This window comes from Cydia fagiglandana, chromosome 18, assembly GCF_963556715.1.
Source record: "Cydia fagiglandana chromosome 18, ilCydFagi1.1, whole genome shotgun sequence".
Classification (NCBI taxonomy): Eukaryota; Metazoa; Arthropoda; class Insecta; order Lepidoptera; family Tortricidae; genus Cydia; species Cydia fagiglandana.
The window spans coordinates 1,729,726-1,746,464 of record NC_085949.1 but is presented as its reverse complement, the minus strand read 5'-3'; the positions used below and the strand labels follow the sequence as shown (position 1 = coordinate 1,746,464).

Sequence of the window (16,739 nt, the reverse complement as noted above, 5' to 3'; positions counted from 1 at the left end):
TATTTATTTACATATATCTTGGGCATCTCGGAAACGGCTCTAAAGATTTCGATGAAATTTGCTATATAGGAGTTTTCTGGGGCGATAAATCGATCTAGCTAGGTCTCATCTCTGGGAAAATGCGCATTTTTTGAATTTTTATGTTTTCTCAGCAAAGCTCAGTCTCCCAGATAAGTAGTAGTAGTAGTAGTAAACTCTTTATTGTACAAAAAGACATATTAAAAATAACATACAATTAGCAAGAAGTACAAAGGCGAACTTATCCCTTTGAGGGATCTCTTCCAGTATAGATAAGTATTATGATTAAACATAAACAAGACCTTAATGTTTCGAAGTTGCTAATTAAGGATATCCAAACACATAAGACATGATACGAAACAACACATACTAATCCAATCATACCTATCCCTTATATGATTCATATATTTACGTGTAGTAAGAGCAAATGTCTCGTATTTCCGCTTACTAAACCATTTTCCTATAATCATTCCTATTATATAAGGAATAGAGTCTAATTTGCAAAAGCCACGGATACAATGCATCATGGAATAAATGGCGGCAATTCTAAATAATTGTATGAACCTTCATCACGCACGGACCGACATTACATACGCGAGACGCTTGTTGTATTAGCTTATAGGGGAAGCAAGTCATAAGCGGCAGTGGAATACGAATAAATAGAATATTATAGTAATAATAATTCAGCCTTTATACGTCCCACTGCTGGGCACAGGCTTACCTCTCATGCGCGAGAAGGCTTGGACTATAGTACCCACGTGGGCCCAAAGCGAGATCTAGGTAAGACTACATAACAAGTAATAGAGTAGTGATCCCTCTTTTTTTGAAATTTAAAATTGAAAGTATTAACACAAATCTAAATAGGTAATTTTTAAATTTCCACTTTCTTTCGTTTAAAAGTATTCTTGAAACTTTATCATTAACTTAATTTTATCATCGACCCCGAAATAATACTTACAAATAACATACTGTACAGTTTAAAAAAGAGCCGGGAGCGATCACTCTTATTCGGGAAAAATATCACTAATTGAATTAAATTAATCGATATAGGAACTCTACCTGTTTATGCCCAGAAGATTTCAGGAATCCGAGATCTGAATACGACCTATTTTTCTGATGTCAATAGAAATCGGAAGATAATATGTGACGTTCCACGAAAAGGTACCTTATGGCGGACGGCGCTTACGTTGCAGAGCGCCGTAATACTATTGGAGCGACGTCAATAATAGCATAAGCGCCAACCCCCATAAGGTACCTTTACTCGTGGGACGTCACATATTAATTAAGAGCCCTTCAACGTGCACACTAGCGCCACTGCTAAATAATCGTGATTATTTAAATTTAATGACAGGTATTTAAAAATGGGGGCCGCTACGTACTGTATTGTGTATTTAAGTATCTTTTGAATACATCAAACTAGTTTTTATGTTGCTGGATTCGTCGATCTAGGAACTCAAAACTAAAATGGCCGTTATTACTTTGGACGCATAGATTGACAAATCCAGCAACATAAAAACTAGTTTGATGTATTCAAAAGATATATAAATACACAATACAGTCCGTAGCGGCTTCTTTTTTTAAATATCTTTCGTGAAATTTAAATAACTACGATAATTTAGTAGTGGCGCTAGTGTGCACGTTGAAGGGCTCTTAATATGCTGGTTCAGAATGAGATACAGTAATGTTAAGTTTTTTGCGTTTTTCCTCCCCTTTGGGTAATTGTGCTGCATTTTACGGTCAAAACTCGATTTAGGGCAAATCTTTAAAAAATAAATCTATATTTTTTTCAATAGTTAACGATAAGACCGCCTATTTATTTGTCTGCCTCTATCTTTAATGAATAGTTTTTCTTTAAGCTGTGTATTTTACTGAGATGTGCCAATAAAGAGTATTCTATCTATCTATTATCTACCTATGTATCTCTTATGACTTGGACCACAAACCAACCATCGGCAATTTGCGTTAACACCACTAATGGCGAGCGAACTCTTATTCCACTTCATCTGTCTTCGCCTGCCAGATGTTCACGCGTCTCAATGTACGTACACGTATGTACATATATTAGTACATTGTGTATTAAGGGCTAGTATTTATAAACATATTAGTACGAGATTAGTAGTAGTAGTGAAAATTTACGAACGAGTGTGAATTGAAGTCCGAAGCCGAAGCGAGTTCTTGTTAAACACGAGTTTAGCTGTCCGATGGCCGTTTGACGCCTTAATTGTACAATCACAGAATTTCATGAAAATCGGTTGAGAATTGCGTCCTGACATACGAAAGCAGTTTTGCCCAAACTGAAACCGAGACCTTCGCTAACGCTCGTTCAATAATAAAAATACAAAGTTACCCGTTTAACTGCTCCTCAGTGTACAAACTTAAGTGAAAACCTCAAGTTAAAATGATAAATGTTCAAACTGAAAGCTAAGTACCATCGCCCACAATGTTAACTGTACATCGGTGGACTTTATGCCTTTTGTAATGAGGTCCACCGATGTACAGTTAGCAGTGTTGCTATTTGTACCTCAACTGAAATTTTAATAACAATTTTACTTCGTCAGTATTCGACGGTTTAAATTAAATGACGATATTTGTTATCAGAATTTGATTTATTCGTTTTGTGATATCGCTTTTATGTGACTGCGACAGTTATTGATATATTAGTATAAAATATGCGTATTGGAAATTGTCAAATAATACGTCAAATTTATCACTTAACCCGAAAATAATAGAAATTCAATCGTGAAATGATTCTATCAGACGTTACATATCAGATATGTTAATTAAGTTAATCTAATTTAATTTATAATAGACTATAAAACGTAGACTCATTCAGACATAATAATTAAATTGTTTTAAGTAATAAAAAAAAAACTCACAATTTAAAACATATTTATTCCATAGCTTCGATGTTACATAGGTGAAGTACAGTGATCCCCACACTAGGCTTGTATAAGTATATACAATATGTAAAACAAATAATAAAACACATTTTGCTTGTTCCAGGAATCATCCAGGTCTGGTCTGCGCCAGGCGGGGTGACCAGACTGCCCTGCAACCTGGCAGCGCCATCCAGAGACGTGGCCATGATGCTGTGGTTCAAAGATGGCGATCGGATGCCTATATACACGTAAGTGTTATTGTTGTATATGTAGTTTCAAGTGTCCAGGTCTGGTCTGCGCCAGGCGGGGTGATCAGACTGCCCTGCAACCTCGCTGCGCCCTCCAGAGACGTGGCCATGATGCTGTGGTTCAAAGATGGCGATCGGATGTACACGTAAGTGTTATTGTTGTATATGTAGTTTCAAGTGTCCAGGTCTGGTCTGCGTTAGGTGGAGTGACCAGACTGCCCTGTTATTCGTTAATACCTGTCTTTACATTGTCTTCAACCTCGCTGCGCCGTCCAGAGACGTAGCCATGATGTTGTGGTTCAAAGATGGCGATCGGATGCCTATATACACGTATGTATTATTGTTGTATATGTAGTTTAACGTATCCAGGTCTAGTCTGCACCGAACGGGGTGACCAGATTGCCCTGAAACCTGGCGGCGCCTTCCAGAGACGTAGCCATGATGTTGTGGTTCAAAGATGGCGATCGGATGCCTATATACACGTAAGTGTTATTGTGTACGTTGTTTCAAGTGTCCAGGTCTGGTTTGCGTCAGGTGGAGTGACCAGACTGCCCTGCAACCTCGCTGCGCCGTCCAGAGACGTAGCCATGATGTTGTGGTTCAAAGATGGCGATCGGATGCCTATATACACGTAAGTGTTATTGTGTAACGTCGTTTCAAGTGTCCAGGTCTGGTTTGCGTCAGGTGGAGTGACCAGACTGCCCTGTTATTCGTTAATACCTGTCTTTACATTGTCTTCAACCTCGCTGCGCCGTCCAGAGACGTAGCCATGATGTTGTGGTTCAAAGATGGCGATCGGATGCCTATATACACGTATGTATTATTGTTGTATATGTAGTTTAACGTATCCAGGTCTAGTCTGCACCGAACGGGGTGACCAGACTGCCCTGAAACCTGGCGGCGCCGTCCAGAGACGTAGCCATGATGTTGTGGTTCAAAGATGGCGATCGGATGCCTATATACACGTAAGTGTTATTGTTGTATAAGTAGTTCCAAGTGTCCAGGTCTGGTCTGCGTCAGGCGGGGTGACCAGAATGCCCTGTAACCTGGCGGCACCGTCCAGAGACGTAGCCATGATGTTGTGGTTCAAAGATGGCGATCGGATGCCTATATACACATATGTATTATTGTTGTATATGTAGTTTCACGTGTCCAGGTCTGGTCTGCGCCAGGCGGGGTGACCAGACTGCCCTGTTATTCGTTAATATCTGTCTTTACATTGTCTTACTTACTTGTGGCTTTCCATATAAAAGGGTCCTTATGCTCCATAGTAGAATCATAAGGAACTTTTTCTAATAACAATACATACACCAAAGAAAAACAATATCACCTTTAACCCTTCACGACAAGGGGTACCTCCCCCTCTCCCAATCTTAACTCACGTACAATACACTCACGATTCATCTCTGCCAACACTTGGCAGTTATTAATTAAACGGTTTAAGCGCAAAACTGTGACATCCGACCTCGCCCGATGACGTGCCGTCGAATGGGAAAGGCCTGTAACTTGAATTGTGGTATATTTACCCGACTACGGCAACGCAAAAGGAGGGTTATGATTTTTACTAAATTTCTTCACGATTTTTTTATGATTTGTTAACGAACAGCAGAATTGCCCTTTAGTAAAGCAATTACTGTTCCCCATGGACACCTGGCCGCGTAGCCAAGATGCCAATCGCTTACGCTCCGTAGCGATCGAAACGCAACTGTCACTGTCACACTAATATGGAAGAGTGATAGAGAAACGCACAGTTGAGGACTAAAGGATGACTCACGTAAGACCGTTTTCGGGCCGGAGTTTCATGCGACTTTTCTATGATATGATAGGCAATCTTGCGACGCTTTCCACGTATACCATCCCGCTGCTCTACAGATTAAGCATGCTAAACCTGTCGATCAAATATTTGTATTAATTATAATCTTCTTCTTCTTCTTCTTCCTCGCGTTATCCCGGCATTTCGCCACGGCTCATGAGAGCCTGGGGTCCGCTTGACAACTAATCCCATGATTTGACGTAGGCACTAGTTTTTACGAAAGCGACTGCCACCTGACCTTCCACCCAGAGGGTAAACTAGGCCTTATTGGGATTAGTCCGGTTTCCTCACGATGTTTTCCTTCACCGAAAATAGTTCGTACATAAGTTCCGAAAAACTCATTGGTACGAGTCGGGGTTTGAACCCGCGACCGCCAGATTGCAAGTCGCACGCTCTTACCGCTAGGCTAGCAGCGCTTCCAAACCTGTCTATCAAATATTTGTATTAATTATAATATTAGGAATTATTGTATCTCTTAGAAGGGCTACAGTTACCTTGAGTACTGCAGTTGTTGACAGCAATTAGATTCTCATATTAGGTACTTTTAAGCCATCAACCTTCCTCAACAACTGGCCAAAAGAGGCGTTAAATTGGGGGTCGTGAAGATCAAGGAGAGAGGCGTTTGCCCAGCAGTGGGACACTAAAACAGACTTACTTACCGTAAATTGGGGTGAGTACGGTCAAAACTGAAATTCAAACCTCGATAACATTTTATTTTTACATATGAAAACTGAATGCTGTATATAATAAGTGTTCCGGACGTTTGTATTTTAGATTTTATTTTATTTTGGGTAGTTCCATTTCATAACTTTGAGATAAAGAGGAAAACCTATCTCACCCCGTAGTGCCTCGTATTTGGGGTGAGAGGGGTTTTCATACAAAGGTGATTTTGGAAGATTGTTTTTTATTATGCGTATTACTATAGCTCCATTTTAAATTGGAATACATTATTTTTGTAGCAGTAGCCTTAAAATCCCTTCTCACCTCCCTCTCAAACCTTCTCTCCCCATTCATAACCCACCTCTCCCCGCGAAACCTACTCACCCCGTTTTACGGTATTTACTTACTGCTGTGACGCAACGACCCGAAGTGGATCTTGGCCTCCGACACCAAAGACCGCCATGCTACTCAGTCCAAAGCCGTCCAGTCGACGGCGCCGAGTTCGGTAGGGAGTCCGTCTGAACGCCCTAAGTACCGCTGGAGAGATGAAGTGCAGAAAGACACTAAAACAGGCTAGGAAAAAATGCATTAAAGAAAAGTAACATCATTTCGATGACATTTTGATGTCAGTGTACGTTCGTATTACCCCTAAAATAGGGTATTTCGGATTTACATCATTTTACTACTTAGCGGTACGATCCCGATGACACACGAGAGTTGATTGATTACGCTTATCGTGTGTTCGATGGGGACGAATCGGTTACAGCGAACTATCAGCCGACGTTTGTGAGTAATTACACTACAAAATATGTGTGTTTCTGATTGAATGATTAATTTTGGGATTTTAATACAGAGAGTACCGTAAAACGGGGTGAGTAGGTTTCGCGGGGAGAGGTGGGTTATGAAAGGGGAGAGAAGGTTTGAGAGAGAGGTGAGGAGAAATTTTAAGGCTACTGCTACAAAAATAAATAATTATTTAAAATGGAGCTATAGTAATACGCATAATATAAAAAATATCCAACAATCTTCCAAAATCACCTTTGTATAAAAACCCCTCTCACCCCAAATACGAGGCACTACGGGGTGAGGTGGGTTTTCCTCTTTATCGTCAAAGTTATGAAATGGAACTACCCAAAATAAAATTAAAACTAAAATACGAACGTCCGGATCCGGAACACTTATTATATACACCATTCAGTTTTCATGTGTAAAAGTAAAATGTTATCGAGGTTTGAATTTCAGTTTTGACCCTACTCACCCAATTTTACGGACCTACTCTTCTCCAGGCAGTTGTGCCTGGGGACTGAAGTCCAAAGAGAGTTGGTTAGGAATTGCATATGTTACTGTAGAAACCCGTTTTAAGTGTAAACGCGTTTTCCCCGGTTATACTTACCTCGGTAAACAATCTTGACGCGTCTATTTATTGAAAAATACTTTTGAAAGCAAATACTACAAATATGTAACAATTATATAGCAAGGATATATATTTACATTATTTTGGTTTCATAAGTAATACATAGTTGCAAATTTTTTTAGTGCGTTTTTCAATAAAAAGGCATGTCAAGATTGTTAACCATTTTTCTAATGCTAAAAATTATAATGCGTACTTAAGGAGTTCTGAGGGAACAAATAAACATACATATATACATACCCACATACATACCGGTCAAAATCATAACCCTCCTTTTGCGTTGCCGTAGTCGGGTAAAAAAAATGAGGTTAACATAATACTTCTTAACTTATTCAGCGTACTGTGGGCTTAGGTCCATCTGTGCCAAATTGTCCTATGATATTTCTCTTCACAAGCTTTTATTTACTTTCACCTGACCGTTGTCTATCTATCTGTCTGTAATCAAATCTTGCAAGTTAAATTTGATCCACTTCTCGGTTTCCGATTGAGCTGAAATTTTGCATGCATGTATAAATTAGATGACAATGCAATATTATGGTACCATCGAGCTTATCTGATGATGGAGACAGGAGGTGGCCATAGAAACTCTGTGATGAAACAACGCAACCTAATTTTGTTAGGGGTCTTTAGAATTGGCTCGATGAGTATTAGTTGTGTGTCCTAAGAAAAGTCCAGTCAGCGATAAAAGCTTGTACCAAAAATGAAATTTTTGCCAAAAACTTTTTATTACTAACCCAAACTAAAGCACCAAATTGGTCGCGAAGCAAACGTGTTACAACATTCCAGGCATTTGCGAGTGAACACATGAAGTCTTAGTGACATTCCATTTCCAACTGCAGCTGCAATACTGTTCATTTTCTACGGAAATTGACAATGACAGCGACGCGTTTCCATAGTAAAATGAACAGTATTGCAGCTGCAGTTGGAAATGGAATGTCACTCTTAGGGTAATATTCCATTTCTGACCGCAGCTGCACTACTGGTACTGAACGCGTCGGTGTTATTGTCAATTTCCATAGTAAAATGAACAGTATTGCAGCTAGCTGTCGTTGGAAATGGACTGTCACCTTTAGTGACAATGCACAGAAGCCTTGTTCCTATGCACTGATTGTGCCATTGATGTCCGACGTATGCACAATAGTGTTACATCTGTATCGTGCTAAGCGGATTATCGTAACAAAGCATTGAACTAACCAGGGTAAGGGCAATCTCTCTGGCAATTAAACCGTAGATACTAGCTTTTCTCTATACCAGAATCCCTAATAACGTGACGAGCGTTCGCGTTTCCGTTATCTATTTTTGCATGGGTTTTTAACAGCGCGCCAAGCGGGACGTTTTGGAAACTCAAAATCCCATACAAAATGACACTTAACACAAACGCGTACGTCACGTCACGCTATCAAATGAAATTTACACTAGGGGTACACTCCTAAAGGTTCTTGTTAACGTTAAAGTAGGTACAATACTGATTAACTTACACTTGTCTTACCAAACTCGTGATTCCAGTAAAAAACCGGGCAAGTGCGAGTTGGACTCGCGCACGAAGGGTTCCGTACCATAAAGCAAAAAAAAAACGGAAAACAATGCAAAAAGAAAACGGTCACCCATCCAAGTACTGACCACTCCCGACGTTGCTTAACTTTGGTCAAAAATCCACGTTTGCTGTATGGGAGCCCCACTTAAATCTTTATTTTATTCTGTTTTTAGTATTTGTTGTTATAGCGGCAACAGAAATACATCATCTGTGAAAATTTCAACTGTCTAGCTATCACGGTTCGTGAGATACAGCCTGGTGACAGACAGACGGACGGACGGACGGACGGACGGACGGACAGCGAAGTCTTAGTAATAGGGTCCCGTTTTACCCTTTGGGTACGGAACCCTAAAATAGACGAAAATTGTTTAAAGGATTCACAAGTTATTTTAGCTTGAAATCTTACAAGTAGTGGCCCAACAAAATCTGTACACTAAATTATAGGCGACCTAATCCCAGCTACAAGCAACAAGCAATTAAAATAAGCAAGACGAATGCTTGGAATTAAGCGGGCGATATGCAACAATAATTACGATACCGGATTCATTTCGGCAAAAGCGCTATCATCTGGATTGGTGCGGTGCGGCGCAAGTTTTTTGGACCGTGGCCAGGGCCCTACTATTGGCTTAGTCACTTTTCAAATCCTATGCACATAGGTTACTTTTTAGGAACTCTATTTTCGAAAGAGGAAAACGTAAGGGCAACATTCCATTTCTTACCGCAGCTGCACTACTAGTACGTAAGCGTCGCGTCGGTGTTATTGTCAATTTCCATAGTAAACTGAATGGTAGTGCTGCTTCGTTGGAAATGGACTGTCACCTTAAGACTGCCACTTCGTGTAAATTATTTGCTCAGATTGTCACTTTTACAACAGGTTGGTTCTTTGTACCGTCACGCTCCGTGATTGTTGCGAAATTTCGGGTTCTAGCTAAATTAGACATCCTAGACATCCATGGCTTAAGTATGGACCAACCAATTTAGCTAGAACCTTAAATGGCATAACAATCGCGGAGCGTGATGGTACATTATATTTTAATTAGAATTGGTGCGGTACGGCGCAAGTATTGAAGCAAAAGCATCATTTGTATCGGATTAAATATTATTAAAGGATATGAAATTGACCATTTATTTTAATCTCGCGCGAACAACTACAAGCAACAAGCAATTAAAATAAGCAAGACGAATGCTTGGAATTAAGCGGGCGATATGCAACAATAATTACGATACCGGATTCATTTCGGCAAAAGCGCTATCATCTGGATTGGTGCGGTGCGGCGCAAGTTTTTTGGACCGTGGCCAGGGGCCCTACTATTGGTTCACTTCTCAACCCTTTTTTTTTATTATGAATGGGCTTACTCATGGCCACAGACTAGCCGAGGCGTAGACGTGGCCTACGATGTAGCGAGCTCGCCAAGAAGGTGCCTGTTCACTCTTGATTTGAAGGTTGCCGGGTTATAAGAACACGGAAATATAGACGCCGGCAAGGAATTCCATTCCTTGGCAGTGCGCATAAGGAAAGTGGAAGCAAAGCGCTTCGTGCGAATTGGTGGAATATCTACTAAGTAAGGATGGAAACCGGCCGTGCGTCTAAAAGCCCGATGGTAGAATGGGGACGGTGGAATAAGCTCGTGTAGCTCTTGGGCACACTCCCCGAAGTGCAACCTGTAGAATACCGACAGGCTGGCGACTTTCCGCCGATGGGCCAAAGACTGAAGCTTAGCCGTTAGCTTCTTGTCGCCAATCATCCTCCTGGCTCTGCGCTCCACTGAGTCCAAAGCGGCGACCCTGTGCAAAATAGGCAAATTTATTGGAACGTCACTTTTGTGGTAGGCTTTTAAAGGCTATCTGATATAAGTTACTTTTGATATAGTTTGCTATAGGTTGTATTCTTTGAACATTACATTTTGACTAGGATTGGTGCGATGTGGCGTAAGTTTTTTGGACCGTGGCCACCAAGTGGTTTCGGGAAATCCCCTTTCTTAAAGGAAAATTGTGACTTTTCTCAACCCCAACAAAGGAGCAATGTTTACCTAAATTCTTTTAATGATAATAAAAAAACCGGGCAAGTGCGAGTCGGACTCGCGCACGAAGGGTTCCGTACCATAAAGCAAAAAAAAAAAACCGAAAAAATGCAAATAGAAAACGGTCACCCATCCAAGTACTGACCACGCCCGACGTTGCTTAACTTTGGTCAAAAATCACGTTTGCTGTATGGGAGCCCCACTTAAATCTGTATTTTATTCTGTTTTTAGTATTTGTTGTTATAGCGGCAACACGGCAACAGAAATACATCATCTGTGAAAATTTCAACTGTCTAGTTCGTGAGATACAGCCTGGTGACAGACAGACGGACGGACAGCGAAGTCTTAGTAATAGGGTCCCGTTTTACCCTTTGGGTACGGAACCCTAAAAATAACCACCAAGTCATTCAAATTCTTATAAAGTATTTTTCTAGCAAAAGCAATATTTTCTCCTGATTAATTAATTAAGTATTAGTTAACCTCTAGCCGCCCAGAGACCTATAAAAAGGTCTCCTATTCCATTCTAATTTGAACTTTGTGTTGACAAAATAAAATTTCATTTTGCTTGGCAAGGTTTGACGTCTGGGCGGCTAGAGGATAATAATCTCATCTACCGTGAGTTCCTAGACATTGGTAGTGGCAACGAACTGCATTCGGGAAAATGGCAATGTTTTATTAAGTTTAGACGTACTACCCGTGCCTTAGTAATTGACCAGCGAACCATGACTATAGGCAATCTAACAAAAGGCTCTATAATAACACTTACAAAAAAATATTACGACGTCCGCTAGCTGGCGCTGTTGCACGGAACGGGTGAGCGGGTTAACGAAAAATTGTACGAGTAACGTTAAAAAGGCCCACTGATTAACAGTCCGCCGGACGGTGTCGGCCTGTCAGGTGTTCGGAACTGTCAAAATTTTGTTCTAACTAACGGCTTAATTCTGAAAATGTATTAGATCTTTACTAGACCTCAACAAGTTACGATATGGATAATTTAAAGATAATTGTAAGATAGATATGTCAAATTTGACGTTTCCGCGATTCTGGAGGCCCTCTTAAACTATTTCGACAAGTTATGACTTTTTTTTTTATTGTATAGGGAGTTATTTATTGATAGAGACAAGGAAATAAATTAACAAACATAATAAAACTTACAAAAACTATAGTTATGACTAAGATATCCAAGTCACATCTAGTCGATATCTAATGTAAATCCAGTTCATGTCTATATCGTTTCTAGATCTTGTGATTATCTCGTTTCCCGAATACGCGTCTAAGAGGCCGATACCGTCCGGCGGTCTGTTAATCAGTGGGCCCCTTAACGCGCTGGCCACGATATTGCGCGATTTTTTTATGAGAAATGATATTAAATATGACCTGTTTTCAATTGCTATAAAGTGTAGTATACAGATCTGAATCTACAAAACAGTACTAATTAATAAAATTCATAGTGCATTCAAAAAACTAAAATGACATGGTCATAAATCGCGCACATTAACATCGCGGGGTTGGCAACGCGCCAGGTGCCTCGGCTACTGGCAGTGGAGGGTTAAAGTTAACCCGTTACTGCAGTGCTAAGGTAAATACTAAAGACATTAGTATTGCCCGTGAATGCCAAAAAGCTACTTACATTTCATAGTAACGTACGCGGGTGCTAGTAACTAAAATATTTATTTATTTAACCTTTATTGCACAAAAGAAAAGCTTACAGTACAAAAGGCGGACTTAAGGCCATGAGGCATTCTCTACCAATCTACCTTTAGACAAAGCAGAGAGATTATGGGCGGTGCTACTTTAATGAATATCATCAGAACAAGTACCGGTGTCTGTCCTAGCATTTTCAAAGTATCAGGAAGTATTTTACGTTTCTAAATCATGCTGCCGTATTCGAACTTCAAGATATTCACAAGAGACGACACGTACTAGATCCTTTCTGGATACGTTATAGTTTAGATATCAACTAGTTCTTTTGCAGCGCAATTCGGGCAACCAATGTCAATTTTACGTTAGAAAGGGTAAGATATTCTATTAGATGTGAATTGGATCTCTAAGTCATATCCTGTGGAAATCGTACAAGAGTATCTCCAGAATCGCGCAAATGTCAAATTTGACAGGTTAGATCTTAAACATAAGATAATATATGTAGTTAATAGATGTCTAATATTTCAAAATCCGAATCGGGCCCAGAGTCCATAAAACAATAGTCATTCGACGAAGCCGTCTAGACAGGGCAATCGTACGTGTGCGAGGTGCGAGGGGTGGGTCGCGCGCACCCGAGCTACATACATCGTCATTGTTAGTAGCTCGGTACTACTTTCAGGGCTAGCGCTAGCTTTTTGGGCCGTTTTGAAAAAGTCCGTGACAACCCTACTGTGTTCCTGTGCGGTGTCGGCATTTACGCCAACATCAAAGGCGTCGGTCCACTGTTACTTTTTACAGTCTCATGGTCATGTTACCAATGTCCTGGATTTCATACTCGTAGACATCGTAAGCTGTTTCTATTTCCCGTGTCGATTCAATTAGGAACAGTTCTGGAAACCTTGCAGTACTCGTTGGATCATGTTCCGAGGATTGACACAGTGGCCAATGAAAAGCAGTATGGCAATATTGACACAGGAAATATAAACAGCTAACGATGTTCACGAGTATGAACTTTCCAGGACATTGGTAACATGACAATGACACAGTGTAAAAAGTAAAAGGAACAGTTGCCATATAAATAAGGGCAATAAGGCGTAAATAGTATTACGAGTATAAGGATTTGATGATGATGGAGTTGTTGAGAGGTCTATCCTCAGATCAAAGTAACTCCACTTTCGTTCATAAGAGGACGCTCAATATTGGAGGAACGCGACATTGCATTTTATGTATAGTTGCAAGCAAATGAGCCAACATGTTACGTATTTGAAGATACAGTCAAATAATTTAATATCCGTAGGTATCATTCGTGCCTTGGCACAGTGACAATCAATATGAATCACTAGAAACCTCATAATATCGTCACTGTGACAAAGTACGAAAATGAAATTTCTTGATCGTACTACGTATATACGATAAAATACTACTGATCTTACACGGTCACTGTGTCTAGTAAGCAAGTTGTATTATAAAAATCGCAATACCTTTCCGTACGTGCGAAGAATGCCAAGAGCTTAGAAGATACCTAAGTACGAGTATTATCGTCTAGTGAATGCCTCAAAGGTATTTTTGAGATTCAAAACATAGCCATTTTGGGAAGGCAAAGCTGGAAGTCCTGAGTTCTAATCCGGTAAGGACGATTAATCATCATCACGAATATTTTGTCGGGTGACAAGCAAAAGTCACTATCTAACACCATTGAAATTATTTAATAAACCGTGTTACAAGTGTAATAAAGTGCATTGTTACTTTAATTTTTCGATAGAACTTAGTGACTTTTGCTTTTCACCCGACGATTTGTTCGAGAGTTATGGTAACATTCCATGTCTAACCGCAGCTACACTACCGGTACTGAACGCGTCGTTGTCATATCAATGTCAATTTCCATAGTAAAATTGACAGTAGTGCAGCTGTCGTTGGAAATGGAATGTAAGAGTGACATTCCATTTCCAACTGCAGCTGCAATACTGTTCATTTTACTATGGAAACGCGTCGCTGTCATTGTCAATTTCCATAGTAAAATGAACAGTATTGCAGCTGCAGTTGGAAATGGAATGTCACTCTTAGTGTTGTCCATATAGATCTTTTCTATGTGTTTATACGTATTTGTCAATATATATACAGGGTGTGTCTTACCATGGGGCTTTAAATCCAGGGCTCGATTCTACTCGCTAAACTGAGCTACTTTTATTATGGCACCAACACCAACCCCGAAAACTCAGATTTTTTTTTACTTTTTCATACATTTTGGCTGATCAGATTTTTTATGGAAAAGTAAAAAAAAATCCCTGATTTTAGTTTTAATTCCATAGTAAAAGTAGCTCAGTTTAGCGAGTAAAATCAAGCCCTGGATTTAAAGCCCCATGGTCAGACACACCATGTATACGTATAAATCCATAAATGCGTATAATCGACGTCTAGTAGGTACCCATAACACATTAAATCAAGCCCTGGATTTAAAGCCCCATGGTCAGACACACCATGTATACGTTTAAATCTATAAATGCGTATAATCGACGTCTAGTAGGTACCCATAACACATTAAATCAAGCCCTGGATTTAAAGACCCATGGTCAGACACACCATGTATACGTATAAATCCATAAATGCGTATAATCGACGTCTAGTATGTACCCATAACACATTAAATCAAGCCCTGGATTTAAAGCCCCATGGTCAGACACACCATGTATACGTTTAAATCTATAAATGCGTATAATCGACGTCTAGTAGGTACCCACAACACATTAAACGCCTTATAATGCCGTCTTTACGAAGTAATATATAAGTCAATCGTTGATTAATTTGTGAGAAATGTCCCATATTTATTTTATAATCATTATTTTAAGTATTTCTTCTTTCCCTTCTGCAAAGCTAGTAAACGATTGTAACAATACAAAGTACCATGTTACATTGTAACGTTTTATTAATAGTATTTTCCACCGAGAATCACTCTCATCCAATTAGTGGATCGAACACATGTACTGAAATAAGCGCCAATAATACATTTTTTACTCGAATTGTAAAAGCCAGTGAGCAACAGAAAATAAAACATTCGATATTAACCGACCAACACATATAGACCCGTCATTAATATAAAATGTAATCCAATCGATAGTCCAATTGATTTTGGTTAGGTTATAATGCTGACGCTTCAATTTGCGTCACATTTGTGAGATAAAAATGAATGTTTTGTTTGAAATCGGTATCTGCATCAAAGTGAGAATTTTCGCGCTTTTTTATATAGGTAGTCAGTGGTTTGTGTGTAGGTAATATTTGCATCAAATATTTTTACTGATCTATGCTCTATGGCAATGATAAATGTTATTTTAACAGTGTATATAGGTCAGGGGATATATGATATTTAATTTTTATAAAATAAATACGAAAGGCTTATTCGTCAGAACAAATTATTTTGTAAAAATTTTGACGTTTCTACATAAAAATTTGCTAAAATATATTTTGATTGGGCTTAATTTTAAAATAATTGAAGAAATATATATTTTTACCCTGTTTTTATTAAGAAGATACTTAGTTGCCTGAAAATAAATATTTTCATTGATTCATTAGGCACAAAAACGAGCAAAATGCAAGCGCGAATAATTAAAAATCACACAAATTAGTTATCCAAATGTACGTTCTAATTGACCTCCTAGGCGATATAAACCCATAAAACAAAGTGTAACTACTGCATTGAGATTATTGAGAACATAGGGCAGATATTTTTGATAGCCAGTACGTCTCGGTTTCAAATTAAAACTAGAAATTTTCTTCCACACACCCACCAATAAGCTCTTATATGTCATGCTAAAATTCTCAAACAGCTTTTTAAACAATTTACAAGCTTGATAGTCAATGTGCCTCCCTTAGGATTAGGTAATTGCCTCTAAGTCAGGCGCTGGCGTGGTGCCAAGAGGCTTCACATGCCAGAAAGAATTTGATGCCTTCGTTAGGGCGATAGATTTAGTAGGTTTAGTGGTCATTAACTTACTCGATAGGCGAAGAGAGGGTTGTGTTATTAAAATGAATAATGTAGGTAAGTTGGGGTAAGACTACCATAGTTTATTTTGTTCGGGGCAAGATCAACAGTCATGAGGATTCCATACAAGTGCTAGTAACCCCACCTTACCTTAGCTGTTTGATTGCTTATGGTTTTTAATTGTCGATGAAGATAAAAGTACTTGACGGTATTTGATGGACAGTAGGGTGTCCATACATTTGTAGAAATTATAGGACATATATAATAAATTATAATTATTTATCTCTATACATATAATAAAGCTGAAGACGGTCGAAAGTCTGTACTTGGAAGATATTTGAAAAAAAGTTGGCTGGGGATACTTAGAATCGATAACAGAACACGTTCCAACAGTTTTTAGAATTTTTGTCTGTTTATCTGTTTATCTGTTTGTCTGTTTATCTGTTTGTCTGTTTATTTGAACGCGCATCACGTGAAAACGGCTGAACGGATTTTGATGAAAACTTTACTAATCTGTCGAGAAAATCCCCGGCCAGGT

The 16,739-nt window shown here is 39.3% G+C and overlaps 1 protein-coding gene across 7 annotated transcripts in view; it reads left to right on the top strand.

Annotated features, from left to right (window-relative positions):
- The window catches only part of LOC134673239 (nephrin-like), a 179,513-nt gene that overhangs the window by 96,754 nt on the left and 66,020 nt on the right, over positions 1-16,739 (top strand). For 3 of the 7 annotated variants that reach the window (XM_063531193.1, XM_063531198.1, XM_063531191.1), the window contains exon 3: positions 3,022-3,145. In XM_063531193.1, coding sequence (XP_063387263.1) covers positions 3,022-3,145 — 124 coding nt within the window. Of the gene's footprint in view, positions 1-2,020; positions 2,057-3,021; positions 3,146-3,682; positions 3,777-3,997; positions 4,111-4,150; positions 4,275-16,739 lie in introns of those variants that run through there. The other 4 variants (XM_063531196.1, XM_063531197.1, XM_063531195.1 and 1 more) reach the window with 4 other exon arrangements.